General features: G+C 41.9%; 1 protein-coding gene across 1 annotated transcript in view; it reads left to right on the top strand.

Moving 5' to 3' along the window:
• The window catches only part of LOC126470339 (transforming growth factor-beta receptor-associated protein 1-like), a 176,046-nt gene that overhangs the window by 65,690 nt on the left and 82,875 nt on the right, over window positions 1-27,481 (top strand). The window contains exon 8 of the mRNA XM_050098127.1: window positions 12,063-12,446. Within this exon, the coding sequence (XP_049954084.1) occupies window positions 12,063-12,446 (384 nt within the window). The remainder of the gene's footprint in view (window positions 1-12,062; window positions 12,447-27,481) is intronic.

Here is a 27,481-nt window from a genome sequence, read left to right as displayed (position 1 = left end):
TGGTACTATCCCCCTTGGTAATTATCAGCACTGAAGTACATTAGACTCTCAACACACACACACACACACACACACACACACACACACACACACACACACACATGACTATACAGTAGTTCTTACCTCCTCATTCCCTTTCAAATTTCCACATAATGCTTCTAAAAAATTATCATCATTTGAGAGCTATAGTGTTTGCAAAAGGTTCAAAAGCATGTCATTAGTGGTTCTGTGCAGAGACAATTATATTAATGCATAACATACCTGTGCAATGAAAAAATTGTTTTGGCAATGTAAGAGAGAGAAAGTTTCTCTAAGAAACCTCAGAATGCAGTACACTTTGAGGACTGTGAAACTGTGTTTTGTTGCTTGAACTAGTACAGATTCTAAATTAATATGGGTCCAAATACTTCACCACTTCTGCACCTAACTGTAGAATATGTGATTATGCAGTCTTTCTACAACTTTTCAGTGATGGGGAATTGCTTGTGTGCTTCAGAGTCCCGTCAGTATTTTTCACTTTGTCACACGTCTAGGTTAATGTGGAAAAAGTCTTAGTAAATTAATTTTCTGAAATTATGTAGACAGCAAATTTATCCTCATTTAGTAGCAATGAATGACATAGTTTCCTTTTAAAATAATATTTAAAGCATAGGTATAAAGTGGGCTTTCATTAGGACAGACACTGAACTGAAGTTATCATCTGCAGTATCACAGATATAGATGCATGGTGAATAACATAGCACAGTTATTTTCAGTAAGGTACCTGTATAAAATATGAAATTTTTTGGGAAACTAAACTAACATTTTTGTACACTGAAATGACAGAAAAAAATCTTCAGGAGCATGTGTATTCCACGTCGAAATCATTTACATCCCATTATTTAGAAACCTGCATATATTTACATCTATCAAATTATCATTGTTGTGTACATTAAATTAAATAACAATTTCCACTATTCACATAATAAAATAAATAAAAATTATTGGCTCCATACCTATCATTTAAAGTGAGTCTCAACCACTTCCTCCTCCACCCAAAAATATTGAGATGAAAATCTATAACACATTAAAAAGTATTCTAAACCTAGGTCCACTGAAAAAATGGAGGAGATATACATGATACCCTGCCTTAGAGATGTAAAGACTCGCAGAAGAGTTCATGAGGGATGAATTGATGATTTGTGCAGGATGTGCAGTGCAACATTAGACTGTATTGAGTAGACAATGAAAATTACACTAATATTAAAATACTGCCACCTCTTATTACTTGTATCTGTAGGCCATGAAGTTATGTTATATATTTGGAGTTATATATTGATCAAACAGTTTATAAACATAAGTGGATGAATAAATCAGAATTCACTGTTCAAATCAGAGGAAAACTTGACATTTAGAAATATAGAAAATCTTATGCTTAAAAAGTGATGAATAAAAATACAGGCATTTTAACTTTATAAAAGTCCAGGTACTCGCATATTTTACCATTTTACTCAGATTTTGAAAGACTACACTTATTTTTTATGAATGTTTCAGTTTTTTTCTGTGGACTCTCTACCCTCAAACTTTGATAACCACAACCTTTTAATACCATCCCTTAAGACACTTTTACTATCAAAAATTTGCTATAACAATTTGGCTTTATTGTACCATACATGCATGTAATTCTTTGTGGGCTGAAAAGGACAGAGCACTGTAATTTCTGACAAGTGAGAGCTCTCACCTTCCCTTATTGTAAGTTTGTGAAAATGAAGCTGAAAATTTGAGACTTAAACACAGATGGTATGACCTGCTCACAAGACAAGAGTGCACTTACTCATCTCATGTGTAATCCTACCAGATGAAGTTTGTGAACTTTGTTTGAGGAGAGACCCTATGGAGAATACCTGCATCTAATCCTCAAGCTGCAGTGGCTGATGACAGATAAGAAGGTCCTGCTGCAGCAATGACTGCAACAGGAGGCTTCCCAGTGTGTTATCTGTCCAATCCAGTGCTGCATCTACAAGGAGGTGACAGTAGGAGATTAGAGTTAAATGTCCTGTTGACAGTGGGGTCATTAGAGATGGAGCAAAAATGCAGGTTAGGAAAGGATGGAGAAGGTAAGCAGTCACGCCATTTTGAAGGAACCATACCAACATTTGTCTTAAATGATTAGGGTAATGGATGTGGGTTTAAACCTTCATCCTCCTAAATGTAAGTTCAGTGTGCATTTCCATGGAGCTCCTGTCAAAGGGCATGAGAGAGATGGTTATGCTCATGATATCATTTCTGCATTCCCAATAGCAGCAGATGCGCATGCAGATTCAGTATCATCTGTGGATAACCCCCCTATATCCACATGAAGTGGAATGTGGTGAACATGTTAAACTGGCAAGTATAAAAATCACAAAATGGTGAAATGCAGTGAAAATCAGAATTTCCTGTCTAATACAAAAATATTTCCAGCATTTGGAGTCCTACTAAAAATGATGTACAATTATGAGCTGACTAACTTCCAAATTATCAAAAAGTTTTTATGTCCAGTTGGAGGATACCATTACTCTTAAACACCTTATCAGAGAGCTAAGCATCGTATAGGGAAATACCGAGCAAGGTGTCAGTGGTTAGCACACTGTACAGTTGAAATCCCCATCTAGCCATCCAAATTAGGTTTTATGTGATTTCCCTAAATCACTTCAGGCAAATGCTGGGCTGGTTCCCATGAAAAGGATGTGGCTGATGTCCTCCCCCATCCTTGACACAGTCTGCACTTGGGCTCCATCTCTATGATCTTACTGTCGATGGGATATTAAACAATAATTCCCATTCTCTTCCTCCTCCTCCTCCTCCTCCTCCTCCTCCTCCTCCTCCTAAAGGGAAATCTGTTATGCATCCCACAACTGAGGCATCAGATAGAATTAATTTGAGAGTGAATAACTGTCAACAGAGTTTAAACCATCATGTGATCTTCAACAGGTGTTCACAAGAAGAAATTAGCCATTCAGCAACAAGCAATTATATGTGGATTTTGTAAAAGAATATGGATGTGTGTATTTTGTCCCAGCTTTCTCCTCTCCAAAGTGCTTTGTTCACACTCAGTACACATAAAGGGATAAATATACTACAGATGCATGACTAAAATACAGAAACTAATATGGTTGACAAGCTGGTGTTGATGTAGTCTGTTTGTGAGAACCATATTGTAGAAACAATAGGCTCCCACAATTTCCTGCATATATTTTAACAATTATTGGCCATAATGAGACAGTGCCCGTCATTGTCATTACAAATAGGAAGTTCACTGTGATTAAATTCAGGGTGTTAGTCCTGTATGGACATTGCGTGTGCCTCCTTGTGGCAACAAATGTGAATGCAAAATCCTCTCTGTGGCACAGCAGGCAAACTGATGAATGAGATACTAGAGGATGCAGTACAGGAACTGCACTTACTTTTTAAATGTAGAGGTCCAGCTGAGTACATTTGAGGGACAAGCAGATGTTACCACTAATATAGCTGTCACTTTAGCAAACCAGATGGCAGCATCTAAGATTAATAGCTGGCAATTGCTTTGGTACCTGACATCCAGTGACCATAATGCAGTTGTCATCAAAGAAGAAAGTGGCAACAATAGAGGGAGACAAGCGGAGGAAAGCACGAGTGAATTAGATATCAGGAAAATGAACTGGCGTAGCTTAATTGCTTACATTTTAGCATTTCCAATGAAATAGCTACTGTTACATGTAGACTTGGGTGTGCAGCTACTAATTGAACTCCTGAAAAGAGTACAAGACATTTATAGCCCAAAGAAAAAGCCAGCTGCGGTGGCCGAGCAGTTCTAGGCGCTTCGGTCCTGAACTGTGCGACTGCTGTGGTCGCAGGTTCAAATCCTGCCTCGGGCATGGATGTGTGTGATGTCCGTAGGTTAGTTCGGTTTAAGCAATTCTAAGTTCTAGGGGACTGATGACCTCAGATGTTAAGTCCCATTATGCTCAGAGCCATTTGAACCAAAAAAAAAAAAAAAAAAAAAGATAAATAGTTAGGCTACAATTTCATGCTGTTCAGAACTTTCCATGCTGAGGCAATGTTCTAGATAAAGAAGAGGAGCTTATCAATATGACAATATGTCTGCACTGTGAAGCTCCATGAATATAAGGCAATTCAGATGCACTATAAAACATTGATTCAGGAAATCAATAAAATGCACTGGGAAAAGCTTCTATGAAGACAACTGCAATTTGAAATTTGGAGAAGACTATATAAGGTGTTGATTGAAAAGGTTAAGGGACCTACTGTCATGCCTATATTTTGTAGAGGGGATGAGAATATTTGCTAACTGCGCTACTTCCTGATAACGACACAAACACAGATACTGAAATACACATACAACTGTCACAAAAACTGGAAGGACACCATGTTGAGATGGTGTCTACCCAGATGTCATGCAGATGATAGGTCCACTGACAGTGCCTTATTTGACAGTATTTGTAAATGAGCCATTGGTAATAGAATCCCAGCAATCTGGAAAACATTTAGGGCAGTAGTGATTAAAAAGGGAAAGGATAAAGACTTGGCCTCACCAAAAAACTGTAGATCTATTTGCTTATTAAATGTCTTGCCCAAGGCTTAGGATGGTCTGCCTTGTGACTGGTTGGAGGCATACATGGAGCTCTTGAGTCCGAATGAATGCCAATATAGATTCAGAATAGGGGAGTCTATAGACAGTGCAGTTAACAGAGCTCTTCAGGTGGTAGAAAATTTGATTCCAAAGCATACAGTTGTGCTGATGATTGGCATCACAGGTGCTTTTGATAATATTCGGTGGCCTGCAATGTGCACAGATGGCTGCACAAGAGCTTTGTTGATTACTTTAGTGGACATAGTGACCAGTGGCTTGCGGGGAAGAGAAAAGTAATCAAAAAGATTACAAAGGTCTGTCCCCAAGGCTCTAAAGTGGTCCATTGTTCTTGGTTCTTAGTATTGGACACCTAATACATCTCTTAGACATGGAAGATACTGTTGAAGGCAGTGTTGCATGAAGTAGTTTTGTCTGTGGACACCAGGACGAGACTTGAGGAAAATTGGTCAGATGCAGCAGTTGTGCATGGGCAACGGACTGACTGCAGCTGTTCATAAAACCGCATACATACTTGTGAAGGGAAGACTTTCTCTCACCAAAATTCCTTCCCCAGGGCTTGATAGAATCCCTACAAAATGCAGCACTGTTTGCAGGTGTCTAGGCATCCTTCTAGATGAAAAAAGCAACTTTCTGGAACTTGTAAAACCCGTTACTCATAAATCAGCTACAATTACACACAAGATTGCCTGTCCCGGCACTGGTGATCACCATTATATGTTGTACAGTCGTATCACGAAGCTATCTTCAGTGCTATTGTGAGCTTTGCAGCCAGTGTCTTGATGCATCATCTTTGACTGGAGAGCTACAGAACAATACAGTGATGATTTTAGTGGAGCAAAGTTCTCAGGCTTACTGGTGCATTTTGCACTACACCTTTTGAGGGTTTACAGTGATTCTTGGGATCTATATGATGGATACCTTATAGGACAGCATTGAATTGGTTGGGGTGTGAACAATATGCTTGTGTGTATGAAATGACAAGACCTAATATTACTGATAAGACATTTATGAAGCTAGAAGCTGGATGAATTGCAGTGTGACTGGGTCAATAGAGAGACTGCCAGGTAATACAGCATATTACTGAGCATCAGAAGTGGCCCGGATTGAGTGACATTTCCCCTACCCGATGTATGATGCACTTATTAACAGCTCACGGTTTATACCCTGTACCAAGTGGATTGTAGTAACACACCAATCTGTGAATATGGAGAGGAAGGTATTGTGAGCAGAGTCTGACATAGTGCAGAAAAATTCAAGAACCAGCAGAAACAGGTCAGTCAATCGAGGGCTGACAACAAGAAGTCGCCAAGTGTGGATAGGAGGACAATGAGAGGAAGATGGACAGTGGAGATGGCACAAGGAGAATACCTAGTCAGAGCAAGTACCAAAAATGAAAACCTAAGGTGTAGTGATCCAGAGAGTAAACAATATGACACATGAGCACAGCTAGCTTTATAATGCAGCCATGAGCACCAGTTGGCCGGCAAGATAGTGTGTATCTGCAGCTGGCACTGCTGTGCAAGGCTAGTGCTCACTGATGCACAGATGTAGCAGTCATTGGTTCTGTGCTGTCTGGCGAGCTTTCAGAATCGGTGGGCCACAATACCAGATTCCTCCTCAAATGGGCGCACAAGGCCAGAAGTGCACTGAATGATGTTTTGGAAGGCAAACTGGTGGCACTGTTGGTGTTCCAGCACTTAAGCCCACTGGCTGGTCTCTCTCTGGAGAGCCGAGAGTGGAGAGGGTGTCTCGAGACCACCACATCCACGGAAACTGCTGCATATGTCCTGGAGCACAAGTTATACTCATGCGGACGTGGGACTGGCAATGCCGAACATTCCATGTCTGATTGAGCTGTTGACAGAGGTGCAGTAGGCAGAGTTGGTTGATACTGTGGCACTAGAAACTCCTTGGACCATCAAATGTTGTAAGCTGCTGCCCACAGTTTGCTCCTCCCTTGTTTGTATATGCTCAAGGTCCTCTCTTAACCCAACCTGATATAGGTTACATATTCTTGACTAATATTTAAGTATGGGCCATACAAGTGTTCTGAATGAAATCTCTTTTGTAGACAAACTGCACTTCCCAGGCAACGTACCAATTTATTACAGCATGCTGTTTGCTTTGCCTATAACAGAGCCTAAGTGATTATACATACCTCTTCACATTTCTACACACTGTTTTTCTCAAATACTGTATGACATGGTTGTCCTTAGATGAGATCCATTAATCTGTCTTCCATTATAATGACATATGACACAATGATACCAAGCTTTTACATTTTGTGGAGTGCAGAACTTCGCATTTCCCTAAATTATGTTCTTTTTATCAGTCTTTGTACCAGATACTATTTTTTTCAGGATTGAAATGGATGCTACTGCAAGTTTTAGTAGAAAGAACTTCCTCATAGATGAATGCATCATTCATGAAAAGTCTGAGATTTGGACTTACACAGTTTTATACGTCATTAATGTGTAAATGAACAACCACCCCCCTCCTCAATTACACTTTCATGGGGCAAACCAGATATTGTAGGCAACTATGCCGGCTCTCTGGTGGTCGTGTGTGTGTGTGTGTGTGTGTGTGTGTGTGTGTGTGTGTGTCTTTTACTGATGGAAAGCTGTGGCCAAAAGCTATATGTAAGTATCTTATAGTTGTGCCTGTCTACAACTTGCCGTGGCTTCTTTACCATAAGTGGCAATCTGTTTCTTTGGTGCAGTGTTGTGTTTTGTTTAGAATGTGTTGATGTGGTATTGAACCAAAAGCTTTTTGAAAGTCTAGTAATACTGAATCAACTTTTTTCCTGTACCTGTGGCACTGAGAGTGTTAGTTGAGTTCTGTGTGATTGATATTTTTGGAACCTGTGCTGATTTCCAAGAAAAAAGTTGTTACATTCCAGATAGGTCATAAATTTTAACTCAGAAGGTGCTCTAGGATTCCACTATAAATGGCTGGCAGTGACACAATATGCTGTTTCTATGAATCAGTATTACTAAACGTCCCCACCCAACACTTTTTAGATGGCTTTGACCTGTGTTTCCAATCATGATAATCATAGCTTTGCTCAAGAGATTGAGCAAGATGTTGCAGCTTTGAGACATTGGACTCAAATTCAGAATGGCAGTGGTTAAAATACTTGTCCAGCCACCTGAATTTGTTTTCTTTTTCTTTCTTTCTTTTTTTAATGTTTCCAAAAATACTTGGGCCTTAAGGCAAAGCTGGCACGGTTTCATTGAAAAGAACAAGGCCAATTTCCATCTCATTCTTCCCCAGCTCCATCTCTAATGAGCTTGTCATTTGCAGGACTATGGACACTTAGTTTTCTTTCTTTTGCTCAAAGAAATTTCACAGGAAATCATGAACAAGAGTGAAGCTAATGTAGTCATGAATTCTCCATAGAACTTGACAGGGTCTCTATTGTACCATGAGATCTTATTGAATTTGGCAGTTTAAACTGTTTCTTGACACTGTTCTTACTGATTACATTGTAGCTCATCTTGGCGGTATTACTGTTAAATGATCATGACATTGAGTTCACTGTGTAAAGGAACATTTGAAGACAGATTTCAAATTTTGTTTTGCTATTTCATATTTCAGCTCCTGTTGTGTATAAAAATGTCTGGATGTTGTTTCTTGTCCCACTGACAGACTTATACAATAAAAATTTTTTGGAATTTTGGGACTGGTTCTCCAATAATATTTTACTATAGCAGTTATTGAAGGATTAGTTTATAAAAGGTAATGTCTTGTTCACATGCTACTTTGTTATTGAGGCTTCATGTGAACCCTTGAGGTATGTGTTGTCAGTGATGCTGTCCTTTCTTATCCATATTTTATACTCCAGTGTACATGTGTAGTGCGTGGCTTAGTGTGCACAGTGCTGCACTTGATAGAGCTCATGCTTGCACTCTGGGTTCAGCCTCAGGAATATCCATTACCATGAGGTTATAGTTGTTGTGACAGTTGCTTTTGGTCACTTAAATTTGTATGTGTAGTAGAGAATGAAAAATTAAATATATATTATAAATTCACACAGTAGTATTCTCAAGAGAGGTGCACCCTGTAAGGTGCACAATGTAAGTAAATTCAATGCTCTCAGTTTTTATGCCTCATTCTGTTATCCATTACTGTGTGTTTAATGACAGCTTAAGATGGACTGTCATAAAGCTTATCATTTGCTTAGTTACGAAACAAATATAATCAGTGGTGGCTGCTGTGTAAGAGCACATGAACACCCTGACTTTTGACAGCTTGTGGGTTTATTAGTTATTTTTCTTTGAGTTCTGTTAAATGTAACATAGATGCTGCAATCTGAAAGATATGGCACTACTGCGGTACTGCTCCTCTAGATTCAGTGAAACTTGGCAACAGGGTTGCGAGCACACCTCCAGTTGTGCATGTTTTAAGGAGCTTTTGCACATGTGCAGCTTGCGTGACAATTGCCTTATGGGCCAAATACATACTGATTGGTAAATAATGTCCATGGTTCACTACATGCACAACTGGCCCTTGCCACTCAACTGGAAGTTTCCGTCAGTGCCACCAGGTGATAGCACACTACAGCAGACTTTTATCCCCGTTCTCTCAGCATAAATCTTGCTAGTTGCTAGCAGACTCCTCAGATGTGCTAATTTACTCACTGTGTACTGTGGAGAAATTAGATCGGACTTCAGTATATGTGAAAGTTGTACTGACAGTAAACCTATTTCATGAGTTTCTGAATGAGTTGTAGTATGTTAAGTTATGGATTTTGTCATACAGTAATCCATTGGAGGTGCTGAGAATCATAAGGGTCTAAAGCACATCACTGTCGATTGTGAGACTATAGCATTTATTTATGCTTCTGAAATCTGTTGATCTTATGGTGAGTCAGGTTTATCTGTGCTGTAGACCCACACTGCATATGTGAAAATTCACAAAAAGCTGTATCACTAGTTTCTCTGAAATTTACTTAAATGTGCGATCAACGACGGTATGCTTTAGGCCTTTATGGATCTTGACCCCTCATTTGTATTCTATACAAGTGACCATGTTGGTAGACATTACTACTTGAGTTTAATCATTTCCACAAAAGGTACTTTGTATTTGAAGTTGGTTGGTTACTGTGCAGGTATCGGCTTTCACGTGCAGTGTAAACATGAACTGTGTTGAATCTGTTTTGAATGCTAACAGAAAAGTAAAGGTGTGAGGACAGGTTGTAAGTCATGCTTGGGTAGCTCAGTCGCTAGAGCTCTTTCCCATGAAAGGCAAAGGCCCCGAGTTCGAGTCTCGGTCCGGCTCACAGCATTAATCTGCCAGGAAGTTTCATATCTGCACACACTGCACTGCAGAGTGAAAATCTCAACCTGGGAACAGGAAAATAAATTACCAGGAAAAATTAGCTGCAAAGGAACTAGAGCCTCCGAGAATAGATCCTTTGATTGAGAGAGTGACGAAATCAAATAAGTGTGACTACAAGTGAACATTTAACAAGGAAGTGTACAGCTATTACAAGTTGTGGGGGTGCAACATAAGAATATATGATTTTCAGCCCAGAAGGAAATTCGTGAACTAATACTCTCTGAGCAATCTTGTACCAGGTGTACCGGTATGAAATGTGTCGATAGAGAACATTTGTTGTGAATGAGCCTTAATTTTTTTTTTTTTTTTGTTTGGTTGGTATGACATCTGTCAAAGATATTTAGTATACATCAAGTCATGGAACAAACATCATCATATGTATTCATTGTGTTAACAATGTCAAATTTTGTACCAGAAAGTGATGGTTTGCAGAAAGCATTAAGTTTTTGTTTTCATTTGAAAAAAAGTGCTGCAGCGTTGCATCGAATGCTTGTCGAGGCATATGGTGATCGTACTCTATCAGAAGCAACTTGCAAAAGATGGTTTGAACGGTTCAGAAGTAATGATTTTGATGTAAGAAATGAAGAACATAGAAGATCACCATAAAAGTTCGAAGCCGCCGAATTGCAAGCAATATTGGATGAAGATGATGAGTCAGAAGCAAATGACAGCAATGCTAAATGTTGCACAACAAACAATTCCTGACCCTTTGAAAGCTATGGGAAAGATCCAAAAGTGTGGAAAATGGGTGCCACATGAATTGAATGAAAGACAGATGGAAAACCGAAAAACCATTTGTCAAATTTTGCTTCAAAGACATGAAAGAAAGTAAATTTTGCATCAAATTGTTACTGGCGATGAAAAATGGATTTATTTTAAGGATCCTAAATGGGAAAAATCGTGGGTTAATTCGGGACAACCATCAATATCGACTGCAAAACCAGAGCGATTCCCCAAGAAGACAATGCTCTGTGTTTAGTGGGATCAGAAAGGTGTGGTGTATCATGAGCTTCTAAAACCAGGTGAAACTGTGAATACTAATCGCTACAGAGAACAAATGATCAATTTGAACTATGCATTGATCGAAAGAAGACCAGAATGGGCCAGAAGACATGGCAAAGTAATTTTTTTACACGACAATGCACCTGCACACAAAGCAAAACTGGTTCAGGATACAATCAAAACACTTGGCTGGGAGCTGCTACCCCACCCGCCGTATTCACCAGACTTGGCCCCTTCTGACTACCATTTGTTTTCATCAATGGGACACGCATTGGCTGAGAAACACTTAGATTCCTACAAAGAAGTCGAAAATTGGGTGTCTGATTGGTTTGCTTCAAAAGACGAACATTTCTATTGGCGTGGTGTCCACAAATTGCCAGAAATGTGGTCAAAATGTATAGAAAGCAATGGTCAGTGCTTTGAATCAAATGTTTTTACTTTTCAATTCAAAATTGGTGTTTCATTTTCACAAAAAAACTCATTTCATACTGGTACACCTGGTACATATGTCTGAGAAAACGGAAAAGCATGAAAACTGTTACTTACACAAAAATGTGAAATGAAGTTTCAAACGCTTACACATTATTTCATTACTGGCCTAAACTGTATCTAATTATGCACAAAACAACAAAATTCCACAGAAACAATTCCTTCGTGTGTCAGATAAGTTATGCATATTATTATTATTATTATTGTTGTTATTGGCAGTGGCTGTAATTGTATAAATTTGTTGATAAGTGTAACTTTTATAGAGCATATGGTATTAATTTCACACTCTCAAATTTATTTTTATTTATTAGTGAACACTCAGAATGTTTACTCATGAGGTGCCACTGAATATAGTTATTAAAATATTTTAATAATTGCGTATGATGTACATAACTCCCCCTATCCTCTCCCCTCTTGTCCCACCAATTCCTTTGATTCATAGTTCAATGCAGTTCATTACTCCACGTCTGCATTTTTCCTAGTTTCCCCTGAAAATTAATAACCTGGAACTTCAACTTCTGTTTGTGTTCTACAGCCTTCATATTAGAACAGTGAGCACCCAAGCTGTGGCTGCAATACTGCTGCTGCTCTGGTTAATTATGTTTTATTGCTGTTTCAGGGGTTGTTGCAGGATTCAAGAGTTAATGAAGCCCTCCAGCTAGCACAGAATTCTAACATGAGTGGAATGACAAAGGAAATGTTTCAGATGAAGCTAAGGAAAATTGAGCAGAAATGTGGATTTATTTATTTTGCTAACTCTGAGTTTGATAAAGCTAGAGAAATGTTTGATAGTGGTGGGATCGATGTGCGAGAGGTTATATCGTTATTTCCTGGATTCTTACCATCATCATCCAATTTCATAAGATCTGTGCCGCCTCTTCATGGGATAGCAGATGTCAACCAGTTGTTTCATGGAAATGAACAGAAACTGAAGACTGCTAAGTCGTTTTTACTGCATTTTTTGCGAGATCTTCGTGATTCTTCATCTACTAAACATGCTCTGGTAAGAAATTATTTTCCAAACTTCATGCAATGAGGGCCCCGTACCCACACTAGCGTGTACACACACACACACACACACACACACACACACACACACACACACACACACACACACACACAAGATGACAACATTGAATCTACAATAAACTGTAATGTGACGTATAAAGACTACAAATCTTTTTATTAGTCTATGTGTTACACAAGACTGCATGAGAGTGTTGCCAGATAAACTACATAGAAAGCAAATGTTCACATTTGAGATGTAATTGTGGACAGCCAACCAAGGAGCAGCTAGCTGATTTGAAATGTTTGGAATAGAAATATTGTTTTATAACTAATAGTATCTGATATCTTCAAGAACTCCTGTCTGTACAAAGGCATGAGTTCAGTTTTATCATTCCCACTTAGATTTCCATTAGTTTATTGCAGTAAGTGCTGTATTGGGTTTTTTACACTGCAGATATAATCCAGTTCAATATTTATGTTAGCAAGTCTGCAATGACTTTACTTCTAAAAGCAAAAGTAATTTCTCACAAATAAAAGAGAAGTATAAATCTGTTGTTTGTCCATTGCACGGAGTCCCATATGGATAGTATAGTAATATGCATTCCTGGTGTAGAGAAACAACTGAAAAAGCTCAAAACAAATAAGTTTTCAGGTTCAGATGGAATTCCAATTCAGTTTTACAAAGAGTACTTCACGGCATTGAATTTTTACTTAGCTTGCATTTATTGCAAATCTAATGCCTAGTGCAAGATCCCAAGCGACTGGTAAACAGTGCAAGTGGTTCCTGTGTATAAGAAGAGTGAGAGAATGGATCTACAAAATTACAGACCATTATCTTAACATCATTTTGCTGAAGAACTCTAGAACATATTTTGAGTTCTAATATAATAAATTTCCTAGATACCAAAAAGCTTATGTTCATGAATCAGCACAGTTTTAGAAAGCATTGCTTATATCAAACTCAGCTGGCCCTTTTCTCACATCATATACTGTTAACTATGGATGAACATGTTATAGCAAGAACTAACATTGTGTATGGAACATAGTACTTTATAGAGCCAACATAAGATACAATGAAGTAAAAGTTGTGCATGGGTGCTGAATACATTGAATGGACAACAGTAATATAGGTTATAGAGTAGGCTGAGCACTTGTTTGTGATTGCTTAAATAATACTGTTTCTTCGGTGGCTCATTAGAGTGCACCAGGGGCCAACCCAGGTGCCCCTTATAAGCAGATCTGTGAACTGTATGGACATGCAATCATGCGCGTCATGAGTGACGGTACGTCATTTCTCCCATCTAGGAGGTAGGAAAACCACATAAATATATAAAAACAATAGACGCGGAAAAAAGCATGGTACAGAAAAATGGTTTGGCACAGAAAAAATGCATGGTACAGAAAAAAGCATTGACTTCACAAGGCACTGAGATTACTAGTAATGGAAAACATCAATGATGGCACTGATGTCCATTTCATCACCCAACAATGGCAGCTGCTGCAGCATGTGGCGGGCAGGCACTGGCGAGTAGGGGCGGAAGTGATGAGGGGACAATTTGACATGCTGTCCGGTCTTTTGTGATAGCCATAGAGCAGGAACGTGTGTGGCATCTCCATAGGGATGTTCTTGTCGAGGTCAGTGGGGATTGTCAGAGCCGACAGCCGCACAGGACCCAGCAAGGTAGGTGGCGGCGGCTGCAATGTCAGGTGCAGTGGGGGCAGCACTAGCAAAGGCAGTCGAGGAGTGGGGGTGGAAGCAGGGATCCCAGACAGTGATCTTCCAGGCAGCAATCCCCGCTGCAGGTGAGGGCGGTGGTGAACCCATGGGAACAGACCCCATTGTGTATGGCTGCAGCTGGTCAAAGTGATGGGACATCCGCCCTTCAGAAGTGTGGACAAAGCTCAGTCGCCGGCCCCGGCAACTCTCAATGATGGCAGGAACCCAGTTCTTTTGGTGGCCAAAACCACGAGCCCAGACAGGTGCACCTTGCCAGAACCAGTGACATCAGTGGACGTTGTGTTGCATGCAGCAGAGGAAGGAGGGTCTGTGGGTGGCACCCCTGTAGCAGCGTGGCTGGGCTCTTGTACATCACTGGAGTGGAACAGTGCAAACCCAAAAAATGGTCTAAAGCAGTTCCAGGAGACCTACCAGATACATACTTGTGCATCTGAGTTTTAAATATCCAACCCATGTGTTTGGCCTCAACATCAGATTGAGGATGAAACGAGGGAGCTGTGAGATGGCGAACACCACTAGCCTGAAAAAAAGATGCAAATTCTCGAGAATGAAACTGGAGGCCAATATTGGTAATCGTGGAATGTGCAAGTTCCTCAACTGCAAAAATCTTAGATAGGGCTAAAATACTGGCTACCACAGACATGGACAGACAACTGGCTACATAGGGAAAGTTGGAATAGGCATCCAGTACAGTGAGCTAAAACTGATTTAGGAAGGGCCCAGCAAAATAGACATGTAGACACTCCCATGGGCATTGCAAAGTCAGCCAGGGGGAGAAAGACACCTACAAAGCTGCATGTTGCTGAACACAGTGAATGCAAGCAGTGATAAGCAAGATAATGTCCTCATCTATGCCCAGCCAATACACATGCCATCAGGCCAAAGCTTTGGTGCAAGAGGTCCTCCAATGACTGACATGCAGAAGCTGCAGTACAGTACACTACTGCATGAGGAAGCAGCAATCACAACCCAGGGAGCAGTGTCCTCTGTTGCTAAAAAAAGAACCCCATCGAACACAGAAAGGTGGTGCTGGAGGGAGAAGTAATTACAAAAGGGATCTAAGCACGGCCTGGGGGTTTTTCCGGCCAACCGTGCTGCACAAAAGAGAGTACCTGACTAAGTACAGGTCCATGGCAACAGCTGATGCTATTGTGGCACTAGTGAAAGAAAACTGTTGACTGCATTCTGGCTCTCAGTATCTAAATAAAAACAAAGCAACTTGTCCTGATCGAACGCTGATTGAAAGGCAAGATAGGGCATTGGTGTTGGCATGTCCCATTGTCGGCCGGTAATGGATCTAATAATAATGGGAGAGGAAGAGAGCCCTTTGCTGCCTTGTCTGACATGGAAGCCAAAGGGTTAAAAAGAACAACCATTAGCTTGTGATCCTTGATTAAATGGAACTTAGAACCATACAACAAGCTGTGAAATTTCTTGAGAGCTAACACAGTCCCTAAAGACTCCTTTCCGATCTGAGAACACCACTGCTGAGCAGGAGTTAAAGTCTCAGAAGCATAAGCAGTGGGTCGTTCAGACCCATCTACGTATTTGTGCGCCAACATTGTGCCAAGACTGTGCTGAGAGCCAACACAAGATGCTGACCTGACTGAAAAGTGGCCAGACATGGGGCAGATTGAAGCTTAGATTTAAGCAAACGAAGGCTGGGTCACAAGTAGGGCACCAGAAAAAGGGCAGATATTTGTGCAAAACCACATGCATAGGCTGAGCAACAGTGAAAGCATCTGGTGAAAACTTATGGTAGTACGCAACGTCACCTAGAAACACCTGCAGTTCCTTAACGGAGGTCTGCCGCAGCAAAGCTGCGATTGTGTCAACATAGTGACACAAGGACTGATCCTTGTTCAACAAACATCAAAATCTAGGTACTCAATTGATGGCTGAATAAATTGAGATTTTGTAAGATTGTACTTGAGACTTGAAAGTCTACAAAACAGAAAACAACGCTTGGAGATTGCTAACGTGGTTGTTGGTAGGAGAAGCCGAAATAACAGTATCATTGAGGTAACTGATGCAGCCAGGCTCAGAAGCTCCCAGCTGTTCTAAAAGATGCTGAAAAATTTCAGGTCCCACTCCCCACCCCCATCAGCCCCCTCCCCTCCCTCCCCAGGGGGCTAGGGGGCTCACAGTTATTTTGTGAGTTCATGCATGGTGCACACGGGGTACTGAGCTATTGCAGCCCAGTCTTCCTTCCCTAGCTGCATTTCCTTCACTCTACCCCTCCCTCTCTATCCTCACTCCTTTCCCCCTGTCCCCTGCTTCCCCTCTATTGGTGTTCTGATTTATGTCGACCTGGCTACCCACCTGGTTCCATGTATTTCTTGCAGTTTTGTTCCTCCTGCCTGTTCTCTTTCATCGTTTATGGTGTTCACATCCCCACTTGAGGTTTGACCTTTGTTTCTAAATTTTCTGCTTTTAGTGTGAGCCATTTTGGGAAGAACTCCCTCCCCAGTGTCTATGGTGTGGATTCCTCTCCCCCCTTCCTTCCCCATCGTAGCCCTTCTCTACTCTGCTAGGTCTTCAGCATGTGTAGCCAGTTCGTGTGGTGGGGCTGTTACATACCCATCTGGCTGACTCCTTCACAACACAGGAATCGTGGTAGTGATACCTGAGCTGTTCCCTCCCCCTGTATGCCCCAAGGAGTGGCTGCCTGTCTTTCCGTACTGTGGCTGAGTGGCGCCCATGGGGAGAGCCCCTGATTGGAGTGGGTGGTATCAGGGCAGATGCTTGGTGCATGAAGCATATCAAGCTGCAAAAATCTGGTTGTTCTCAAATGTCCGTCTCTTCAAATGGTGAAGGATCATTGAATGCAGCATCATATGACCTGGCAGCCTTCCCTTCCCCGGCTACACCCTGGGAGGAGGGCCAGGCTTGCCATCTTGGGACTAAACACTTCCCCACTACCTCATCTGTACTAGGATGGGCGGGTACACATTTACTGCCACAAAGCTATTGTCTTTTGTTGAGAATGTCAAGGACAAGTTTAGTGAAGTGGAGTCTCTCAGTAATATGCTGTTGGTCACCCTGTTGTTCAAAGTTTCTTCAGCTGCCCAATTGGCAGCTCTTCGTGATTGTGATTGTCTTGGCAATGTCTCAGTGACTATTACCCCTCACCAGTCTTTGAATGTGGTCCAGGGAGTGACTTTTCATAGGGGTCTCATCCTGCATCCGGGCTAATCTGGAGTGACGCAGCATTCATTTTGTTCAATGAGTGCAGAAGGGTCATAAAGACAACTGCTCTGATACTGGCACCTTCATTCTGGCTTTTGAGGGGGGATACTCTTCCAGAGAAGGTCAATGTTATGTGCTACAGATGTGACATGAAGCCGTATGTCTCACCATCTGTGAGGTGCTTTTGGTGTTTGTGTTTTGGGCATATGTCTTCCTGCTGTATGGCGGACCCTCTGTGTGGTGACTGTGGACACCCACTCCATGAGGGATGCATCTGTGTTCCGCCACCTGTGTGTGTGTCAATAGTCATTACTACCACTCTCCTCACTTGCCAGATTGCCTAGCTTACAAGAGAGAATAGAAGATATGAGACGCAAGTCGCTTGATCGCCTGTCTTATGCTGAGGCTCGCCAAAAATGAGACACTCCATCCGGGGTCACTTTCTTCAACTTTTACCTCTGTTACATCCTTTCCCCTCCCCTAACTTTTCCTTACACCAGCCTCATCCCCTTTTCTCCTTCCCCTCCTCTGCAGTTCCTATTTCCTCCTGACCAGGAGCCACTCCCCCTCCCTGGCCAAAGAAGTGCCCCCCGTCTTTGGCACCTGCCAGTGATTGGGCTCCCTCCTGGGACCCTTCTCCCCAGCGTCTCTCAGGCCAGAAGACTCCTATCACCACTTGGCTACGAGATGCACCATCGGTGCGCCCCACGGTTGCGCACTCTTTTGGGTTTCAGGACAAAGCCTCCCCAGTGCCCCTGGAGGTGCCATCTCTCTCCTCGCAACCTGAGTCCAACATCTTATTTATGGATGTCCACCCCCCCCCCCCCCCCTCCCTCCTTGTCGGTGATGACCACTGAGCGAGTGACATGATCTGCTCTCGGCTTCTGTATGTTTAACCTGGACTCTCGCCACACGATAATCCAGTGGAATTGAGATGGATACTATTGTCACCCACCGGAAATACAGTGTCATGTTTCCTCCTACCTTGTGTTCTGTGTAGTTCTTCAAGAGTACTGTGTCAATCACCATTTGCAGTGTCTGCCTCACTCCAGGTAGGCCACTTTCTTATGTTGAACTGTCTATCTTAATATAGCAACTCCCACTCTTATTTCTCCTCCTCTGGGACTTTAGTGCTCACCATCTCACGTGGGGGAGTGCCACTTCAATAGGTAGTGGTCTCCTTACTGAACAACTTATTACAAACTCCGATTTGTGTCTCCTCAATGATGGTTCCCCTATCCACTACAGTGCCGCTCCTGGCACCTTTACTGCTATCTATCTATCGTACGATCTCCTCCCATGCTCTTGTGGCTTACCTACGTTCATTGCCCCATGATCATCTTTGAGACAGTACCACTTTCCAGTGATTCTGTTGTTACCCTGCTGCTGCCAGGCAGACAGGCCCCCACGGTGGGCATTCTGCAGGGCCAATCGGCTTTTATATGCGTGTACTTTGCACTTCGACACCTCTCTCTCGAATTGCATTGATGCAGTTGTGCAGGGCATATCTGCCACTATTCTTCATACTGCTGGCACTGCTGTCGCCTTATCCACAGGCCCCCTTGTCATTGACCAGTACCGTGATGGACTGAAGACGTAGTAGCGGTTTCTATCCAGGACCGCCTATGGGCGCTGCAGCAGTTTAAATGACACCCTTCACAGACCAACTTCCTTGCTTTTAAGCATCTCCATGCTGAGATGCTGAGGCTGAGTGAAAAGTAACACTGGGAGTGCTATGTCCACCCCACCCCCCACCCCCCTCCCAGGGGATGTATGCCTCTTCCTTGCATGTTTGGTCCAAGCTCTGTAGCCTTCTGGGCTGCCAATGACCGTCAACTGTCCAGGGTCTTATCCTCCAAGGTTGTCTGTGTATAGATTCATTGTTCCTTGCAGAACACCTTGCAATGCACTTTGCAACTGCATCAGCATCCTCTTCCTATTCCACTACCTTTCTTTGGCATAAATGCGGAGTTGAACAGACCCCCTCTGTTTCATCCTGCATCATGTTGAGCCCTATAATAAACCCTTTACTGAATGGGAATTCTTGCAGGATCTTAGCTCTTCACGAGACACAGCCTCAGGCCCGAATTCCATCCACAGCCAAATGATCCAACACTTGGACGTTACCCAGAGGCTACATCTACTCAACACCTTCAACCACATTTGGCTCACGGGTGTGTTGCCATTACAGTGGTGAGACAGTATAGTTATCCCCGTCCTTAAGACCAGGAAGAACCCAATGTCTCTTGACATCTACTACCTGATTGGCCTTACGAACGTACTTTGTAAACTGCCCGAGAGGATCATTAACTTCCAATTATGTTAGGTACTTGAATGGCGGAGCCTTTTGCCTCAATCAGTGTGGTTGCCAGGAAGGATGACCTTCTGGTGACTATTTACACAAATTGGAAACAGCAATCTGACAGGATTTTACTTACCTCCGGTACTTTGTCGCAGTCTTCTTTGACCTACATGGGGCATAAGACACGGCTTGGTGTCATGATGCAGGCTTACAGGGGCCCCTTCCAACTTTTATCTGCAAGTTTTTATCCAACCGTCCTTTCCGTGTTCAAGTTGACACTTCACTCAGCACCCCTCAGATTCAGGAGAACGGTATCCCGCAGGGTTCTTTGTTAAGTGTTACACTCTTTCTCATAACCATCAATGGGCTTGTAACTCCTGTTGGCCTGTGATTACCCTGTCATTGTACGTCAATGATTTTTGCATCTGGTGCAGCTCCCACTCAGTAGCATCTGCCTAGCTTTGGACCCAAGGTGCCATCTGATGGACCTCTGTATGGACCATCTCCCATGGCTTCCAGTCAGTTTTCTCCCTGCAAAGTGCGGGTTATGCATTTTTGTCGTTGACCCACAATATGTCCCGGTTCAGAACTTTATTTAGGTGACCAGCTCATAGATGTTGTAGAACAGTCTCGTTTCTTGGGCTTTATTTTTAATAAAAAGCTGACACGGTTGCCCCATATTCGCCACCTGAAGACTACAGGTGTGTGGAAGCTTAATGCTCTCCACCTCCTGGCCCACACATCTTGGGGTGCAGACCATACCACTCTTCTCCATCTTTACTGTGCTCTGGTCTTGTCGAGACTAGATATGGTAGTCAGGTTTATGGTTCAGTGGCTCCTTCCACTCTGAAAATACTTGAACCTGTTCACCATTGTGGGGAGCACCTTGCTATTGGTGCCGCCCTCCTGATAACCGCCCATGGGTGGCATTGTTGGTTGCAATGCATCTAACTTCCCTCTGTCAGGATCTCCATCTCCACTCATCGGAATGCATCCCATGTATTTCCAACCCCCCCCCCCCCCCCCCCCTCCGCTCCTCCGCTGCCCTCCCCAGGATCGTATGGTCTCTGTCACCCCCATGGTCTTCCAGCGTCTTGTACATTCTGTCCTTGGAGAGTTCCAGTGTGCCACCATCTACTACACTGATAGTTCTAAGATGATAGATAAGACAGGATACACTTTCACGTATCCTACTGGCTTAGAACACAGTTTATTGTCGGGATCATGCACTGTGTTCACAGCAGAGCTTCTAGCCATTCACAGAGCCCTCCATTAATGTTTGCCTGAAAACCAGTAGTACATCTGAAATGATCCACAACAAGGAAGGTGAGAGGGCAAACAACAGATTTGTAAGATAAAGGAGTGGAGAACTGACCTAGGATTGGAATTTGCTGTTTATTGTAGCTAACCAACTTCCGTGAAATCTGTATGAAGGTAGGGGAGCCCAAGTCCACGTATGTTTGCACATTTACTAAAGTCACTGCAGCTCGTGTGTCTGTTTATATTTGTTGTGGTTTATTAAAGACACACAAGTCAGTAATCAATTTGTTTGGCAAGACAGTCATTGTAGAGATACAGTTTGTGTCCATCGGTACCACTGTGTCCACCACATTTGAAGAGTTACACACCGATGCAATGTGCCCTTTCTTTCAACATTTGTTGCAGGCAGCCCAATGCTTAGGGCACACAGCATGCTCATGCTGGACAAAGCAGTATGGGCAAGAGAGAAGGGGGGCATGCAGCTGCTGTTGTGATGTGGCCTGTTGCTGCTGTGGTCATAATCGACACTGCTCCATACGACGCTGAGTCGAAGGTTATACTGCTGCAATGGCTTCCCCTTCATCCTGAACACTTGCATCAGGCCTAACAGGGATTGACTGAGCAATTTCCGATACCTCCTGCCACACAGTAATCTGATCACCTGCGGCTCTTGATACTTCAAAGGACTGCTATATTCAGCACATCCGTAAGTGTTGGATTCTCACATTGAAGTGGTTTTTTGTGGACTCCCCTATCTGGGGCCAGATGAATAATATCATCACGCACCATGTGATCAATGTAGGATTTGTGATGGGTACTTGTGATAGATTTACGATGACAGTTCAGTCTGTGTAATTCTGCTGCCAAGGCTTTGTAAGATTGGTTTGGATTTTTCTGACAATTCTAAAATTCCACACACATTGCAGTGACATGGGTTCTGTCACAGTAATAGGTTGAGAGAAGCTTGCAGATTTCGTCAGATGATAAGCTGGCAGGTTCTTGCAAAGGCACAAGTTGGCACAACTTACAAATACACGGTGAAAGTCAGGAAAGAAAGAAAGCCTTACACAGGCTTGCATTGTCTATGCAAAAAATATGGAAATGTTGGTGTAACCATGTCTTATAGGAGTCCCAATCTTCAACTGATTCATCACATGCCAGAAAGCGCAGCGGTTGCAATGATGGAAGAGTAACTTGCCGCTAACACGCAGATTCCACTTGATTGATAATGGTGGTGAGAGCCTAATGCTGTTCTGCGAAAACTTGCTGCTGGGTAATGATACGGCAGAGTATTTCTTCTGTCGAGATATTTGTCGGGTGGCCTAGCACTGACTCTTAACACACAGAGAAAACATAACCCTCACTTGTCGTCAAGTTTGTTATAGCAAGAACAAATGCAATTTATCGAACATAGTACGTTATAGAGCCAACGTAAAATACAATGAAGTACACCTGCATAGCACTGAACACATTGAATGGACAACAGTAATACAGGTTACAGAATAGGCCAAGCGCTTATTTGCGATCACATAAATAATACTGTCTCTTTGGCGGCTCACCAGTTTGCGTCATAAGTGGGCCTACAAACTGTATGGACGCAGGACCTCTAAAATCGTGTGCATCATGAGTGAAGGTACATCAGAATGACAACAGGCAGATTTCATATTTCTAACATTTCTGAAAAGCATTTGACACAGTACCCCCCTGCAGGCTGTTAAAGAGGGTACAAGCATATGGAATAGATTACCAGATGAGTGAGAGGCGCAAAGACATCTTAAATAGTGGAACCCAGTATGTTGTTCTCGATGGTGAGTGTTCATCAGAGTCAAGAGTGTTGTCAAGTGCCCAGGGAAGTGTGATAGGACTACTATTATTTTCTGTGTACATAAATGATCTGGTGGACAAGGTGGGTAGCAATCTGCTGTTGTTTGCTGATGATGATGAGGTGTACGGAAAGGTGTCGAAGATAAGTGACTGTATGATGATACCAGATAACTTGGACAAAATTTCTAGTTGGTGTGACGAATGGCAGCTGATTCTAAATGTAGAAAAATGTGAGTTAATGCAGATGAGTAGGAAAGACCAACCTGCAATGTTCAGATACAGCATTAGTAGTGTCCTGCTTAACAGAGTCACTTTGTTTAAATATCTGTGCATAACGTTGCAAAGTGATATGAAATGGAAGGAGTATGTGAGGATTGTGATGGGACAGGCGAATGGTTGGGTTTGGTGTATTGGGAGAATTTTAGGAAAGTGTGGTTCGTCTGTATATAGAAGGCTAGTGCAACCTATTGTTCAGTGCTGCTCGACTTTTTGGGATCTTCACCAGGTCTGATTAAGAAAGACATCAAATCAGTTCAGAGGTGGGCTGCTAGATGTGTTACTGGTAGCTTCGAACAACACACAAGGGTTATGGAGCTGCTTTGGGAACTCAAGTGGGAGTCCCTGGATGGAAGGCAATGTTCTTTTCGAGGAACACTATTGAGAAAATTTAGAGAACTGGCATTTGAAACTGGTTGCAAAACAGTACTACTGCCACCAACATACATTTCGTGTAAGGACTATGAAGAGAAGGTAAGAGAAATTGGGGCTCATTTGGAAGCATATGGAAAATTGTTTTTGTCTCATTCTATCTGCAAGTGGAACTGGAAAGGAAATGACTACTTGTAATACAGGGTACCCTCCATCAGGCACCATATGGTGACATGCAGAGTATGTATGTAGATGCAGAAATACAAATCCAGCTCTATCTCACTTTATGGTCATAGTGACAAGTAGATGTATTTTGTAATTTGAAGAGGGGTAGTTTGAACCACAGTATCAGTAAGAACTACTTCAGGGATTTGTTTCTGTAAAAGGTGTAGTTTTCAAGCACAAATAAAAAGTGTTTGCCGTTGACTATCTGAAAGTAAAAAAGCATCATTCTTACAGAACTGTTGTTGACAACAGCATAAGCTGATGTATTAATATTCCTTGTGGGCAGTTTCATATAAATTTCAGCAACTGTAAAAGCAGATTTTTTTTTTTTCCCCAATTATAAAACTGGGGGAAAAGCTACTTGCTCAACAGTGGTGCGTGCACCCCCCCCCCCCCCCTACACACACACACACACACACACACACACACACACACACACACACACACCCCTCAGAGTATTGGAAGAAACAGGAAGTTTGGTCATGCATAAAATCAGCTAACAGGGTGATATTACATATCTGTTCAGCTGTTGACTATACAGGACGATTCAGGAGGAATGTCACATAATTTGTGAGGTGGTTCTACATGTGGAAAAAAAAAAGTTCTATGAACATGTGTCAGATTTTATATCATTATGGAACTGTAAATTCAGAACACTACCCAGTGTACACATAACATCAGAATGTGAGGCTGTCCAGTCAGTTGAGGAAAAAGAAGACATTATTGCAATGGTGCAATGGAGTTCCACCACCAGTAAATGCTGCATTAACCATCAGCTCAATATTCTACAAATGCAAGTGTGCCATACACTACATTCAAGGGGCTTGTGCCAATTCCATGTACAGCTCGTGCAACATCTGCCTACAGGTGACTCAGTATGCAAACAACAATTTTGCAAATGGTTGGCTGTACACAGAAACATTGTGCAATACATTTTATTTACAGATGAAGCTACATTTATATGCATTGGTATCATAAACACCAGAAGTTCTCATACATAGTTGATGGAGAAACCACGACTCCAGAGAAACAAGATTCCAAGTTAGGTCCTAAGTAATCATTGGTGTGGTATGATTGATGACCTGATGATAGGGCCTGTGTTCCTGCCAAATTGAGTGACAGCTGCAGCATATCTACGTTTCGTGCTAGACGACCTACCTGCACTTTTGGAAGACGTGACATTAGAGCAATGAAGGCAAATGTACCTGCAGCATAATGGATCACTGATTCACTGTACCAGACAAGTATCCCAGTAACTGAATAACACATTTCCTCAGTGCTGGATTGGCCGCTGCAGACTCATTAACCAGACTGCCAGATCACCCAACTGAACCCCATTAGACTGTTTTTGGGGCTGGTTAAAGGGGGTGTATGTATACTACCCGCCAACGTGTTTATAAGTACATTTGAGATTGCGGGGGCGGGGGGGACTTTTAGAACACCTCTTTTAGGATGACTCAGTCATCTATCCTGCCATTATTCTGTCAACCACAGCACCTACACTGCATTTCAGTAAGTAATAGTTACACTTGTTTTCATAATCATTCATGGTTGTGTGTAGTCTTCAACCTGCTCCAGTTGCATAACAGCGAAAATCAGACACATGTTCATAGGACTTTTTTGGTTTATTTTCACATGTAGAATCACCACACAAATTGAGATATTCCTCCTGAATCACCCTTTATAATCACAGAGATGGAAGAGGGTTGAAATTTTGAATTATGTCTTCTGGAAAGGTATCATTTAATAATGTAATACTGGAGCCCATGCTCTTTGATCATAGCATCGACATGAAAATGAGAGAGAGAGGGGTAAATGATTGGTCTTGGCCACTCGATAGTGGCAAGGACACTGAATCTAATAGAATACCAGTTTCATTGTATGATATTTAATATAACAAAACTGGTCTTTTCTAGAAGCAGTTTGCCAAAAGTTCTAGCAGCCACAAAGCATCCAGTGTAATTAGGAAGGAGCAGATGATGTCTATGTTTTTGTGTAGTATCATAGAATGGATGCTCAAAAATACAGACCAATATGAATCTGAATTTGTTTTATTGTTGCGGAATACATTTTGTGGTTGTGAAACAAAGCCTCAGACACAACCAGTAGAAGGCCATTATACAGTTCCAATTGCTGTGTAGTAAACAAAACATATGCCTAAGTCACTGGATTTAGAACTTGCTGGTAGATAGGATCCAATATGTCTTGCTCAGTGGAGATACCTTCATAAAAAAAGTGCCATTTGGTATGTATAAAGGAAGTGCAATAGGACTGTTGATTTTCACAGTCACTCTTAGCTGTCTCAGGAGAGTGAGACAACCTAGAAGCATGTTTATCATTTTTCAAAGTTTTTAATTGAGGTTGTAATGTTTATTTTAGATCTCATTAGTCTGTTCTGTGTCACTAAACTTGTTGCATTGTTAGAGAAATTAACGTGAAATTTCCGCGTTTCATTTTGTTATGTACAAACTAAACGTGTTGCTTGTATTTTAATTTGTTAGTCTGATATTTCTTGCCATTATTCCTATGCGAGTTCAATCATTTAGTATAACTTGGGGATGTAAGCTTATAGATCGAATTAGAAATACCCTATTGTAATTCCAGTTTCCAGGCATGGGGTAGCAGGAATTTGTGTGTAGCTGAAAGCTTCTTTGACCAGTGTCAAGCAACTGAAACTTGCTGCAGATGGTTATGATAACACTCAACTCAGAAAAGTACATGAAATACCAACAATACCTCAAATACTGTCCAATCCCATAGATATGGCTTTTTCTGTAGGAAAAAAGGAAAAAAACCTGGCCTGCAAACTGTGCATCTTTCTGATTGTAAGAGATATGTTAGTGGCAGGCCTTGGCACTTTGCATAGCAGAAGCAGGGTACTAGGGCAGGGGATGGTGGTAGAGGGGTGGGTAAGAAGGGGAAGACATCAGGACACTATACTCATCACCTTTACCAAGCACTGATTGAAATGGAGAATATAATGTACTTATTCTGTTTGACAGCCTACATCATATTGTGCCAGGTCAAAGTAGTTTGCAGAGGGCCAGTAGTTGTTACGATGTATCAGTGAAACTCATAATGAGTAGGATCACATATAGAATTGGCTATAAACATCTGGTTTTACCCAAGGGCTAAACCTCAACCAGAGACTCAGGCAGTTCTGTGATGACTTAGGGTTTGTGATTTTCTCGACTTGAATCATAGGATAGAAAGATTTAAAGTCCCACTAAATTGCTCAGTGGTGCATTTCACACCAGAGGAAGCTACCAATGTAGCTGATTGCTTATGGAATCTACACAAGGGTGGTTTCGACAAGGTCTCTATCAAGAGAGGGTTATTATTGTGTCAGACAGCTCTAAAATTCTCATATCCAATTTCAAGAAATGGTCCCAAAAGTAGAGAATATTGAGACAAAAGTGATCAACTGCAGAAACATTCTCAGAAAATTGCCAGTTTGAAGCACTGTTGAAAAGCTATAGGTCTGACATAGTACTTGCTAACAATAGTTCGTGAGAACTGGGAATTGATATAGTGAAATCTTTGGGATGAAGCCAGATTTTTCCTGAACGGGCAGGCTCAGTGAGAGGGGAGGTGGTGTCTTCACAGCAGTAGATCAGCATCTTAAAATAAATTGTGAGAGAAATTGAATCAGCTTGTGAAATTGTTCGTACAAGAACAGCTTTCAAGGACAGGATAAAGGTTTTGGTTCAGTCAATAAACTGGCCTCCATTCTAATCTACAGAAGTAACTGAGAACTTCAGATAAACCCTCAGTTCAGTAACAGTAACATAGCGAAAATTACAAACTCATTGTAATGGGCAGAACAAAACTTCCTGCAAAACAG

This window comes from Schistocerca serialis, chromosome 3 (genome assembly GCF_023864345.2).
Source record: "Schistocerca serialis cubense isolate TAMUIC-IGC-003099 chromosome 3, iqSchSeri2.2, whole genome shotgun sequence".
In the NCBI taxonomy this organism is placed as follows: Eukaryota; Metazoa; Arthropoda; class Insecta; order Orthoptera; family Acrididae; genus Schistocerca; species Schistocerca serialis.
This window is presented reverse-complemented; position numbering and strand designations above follow the sequence as displayed.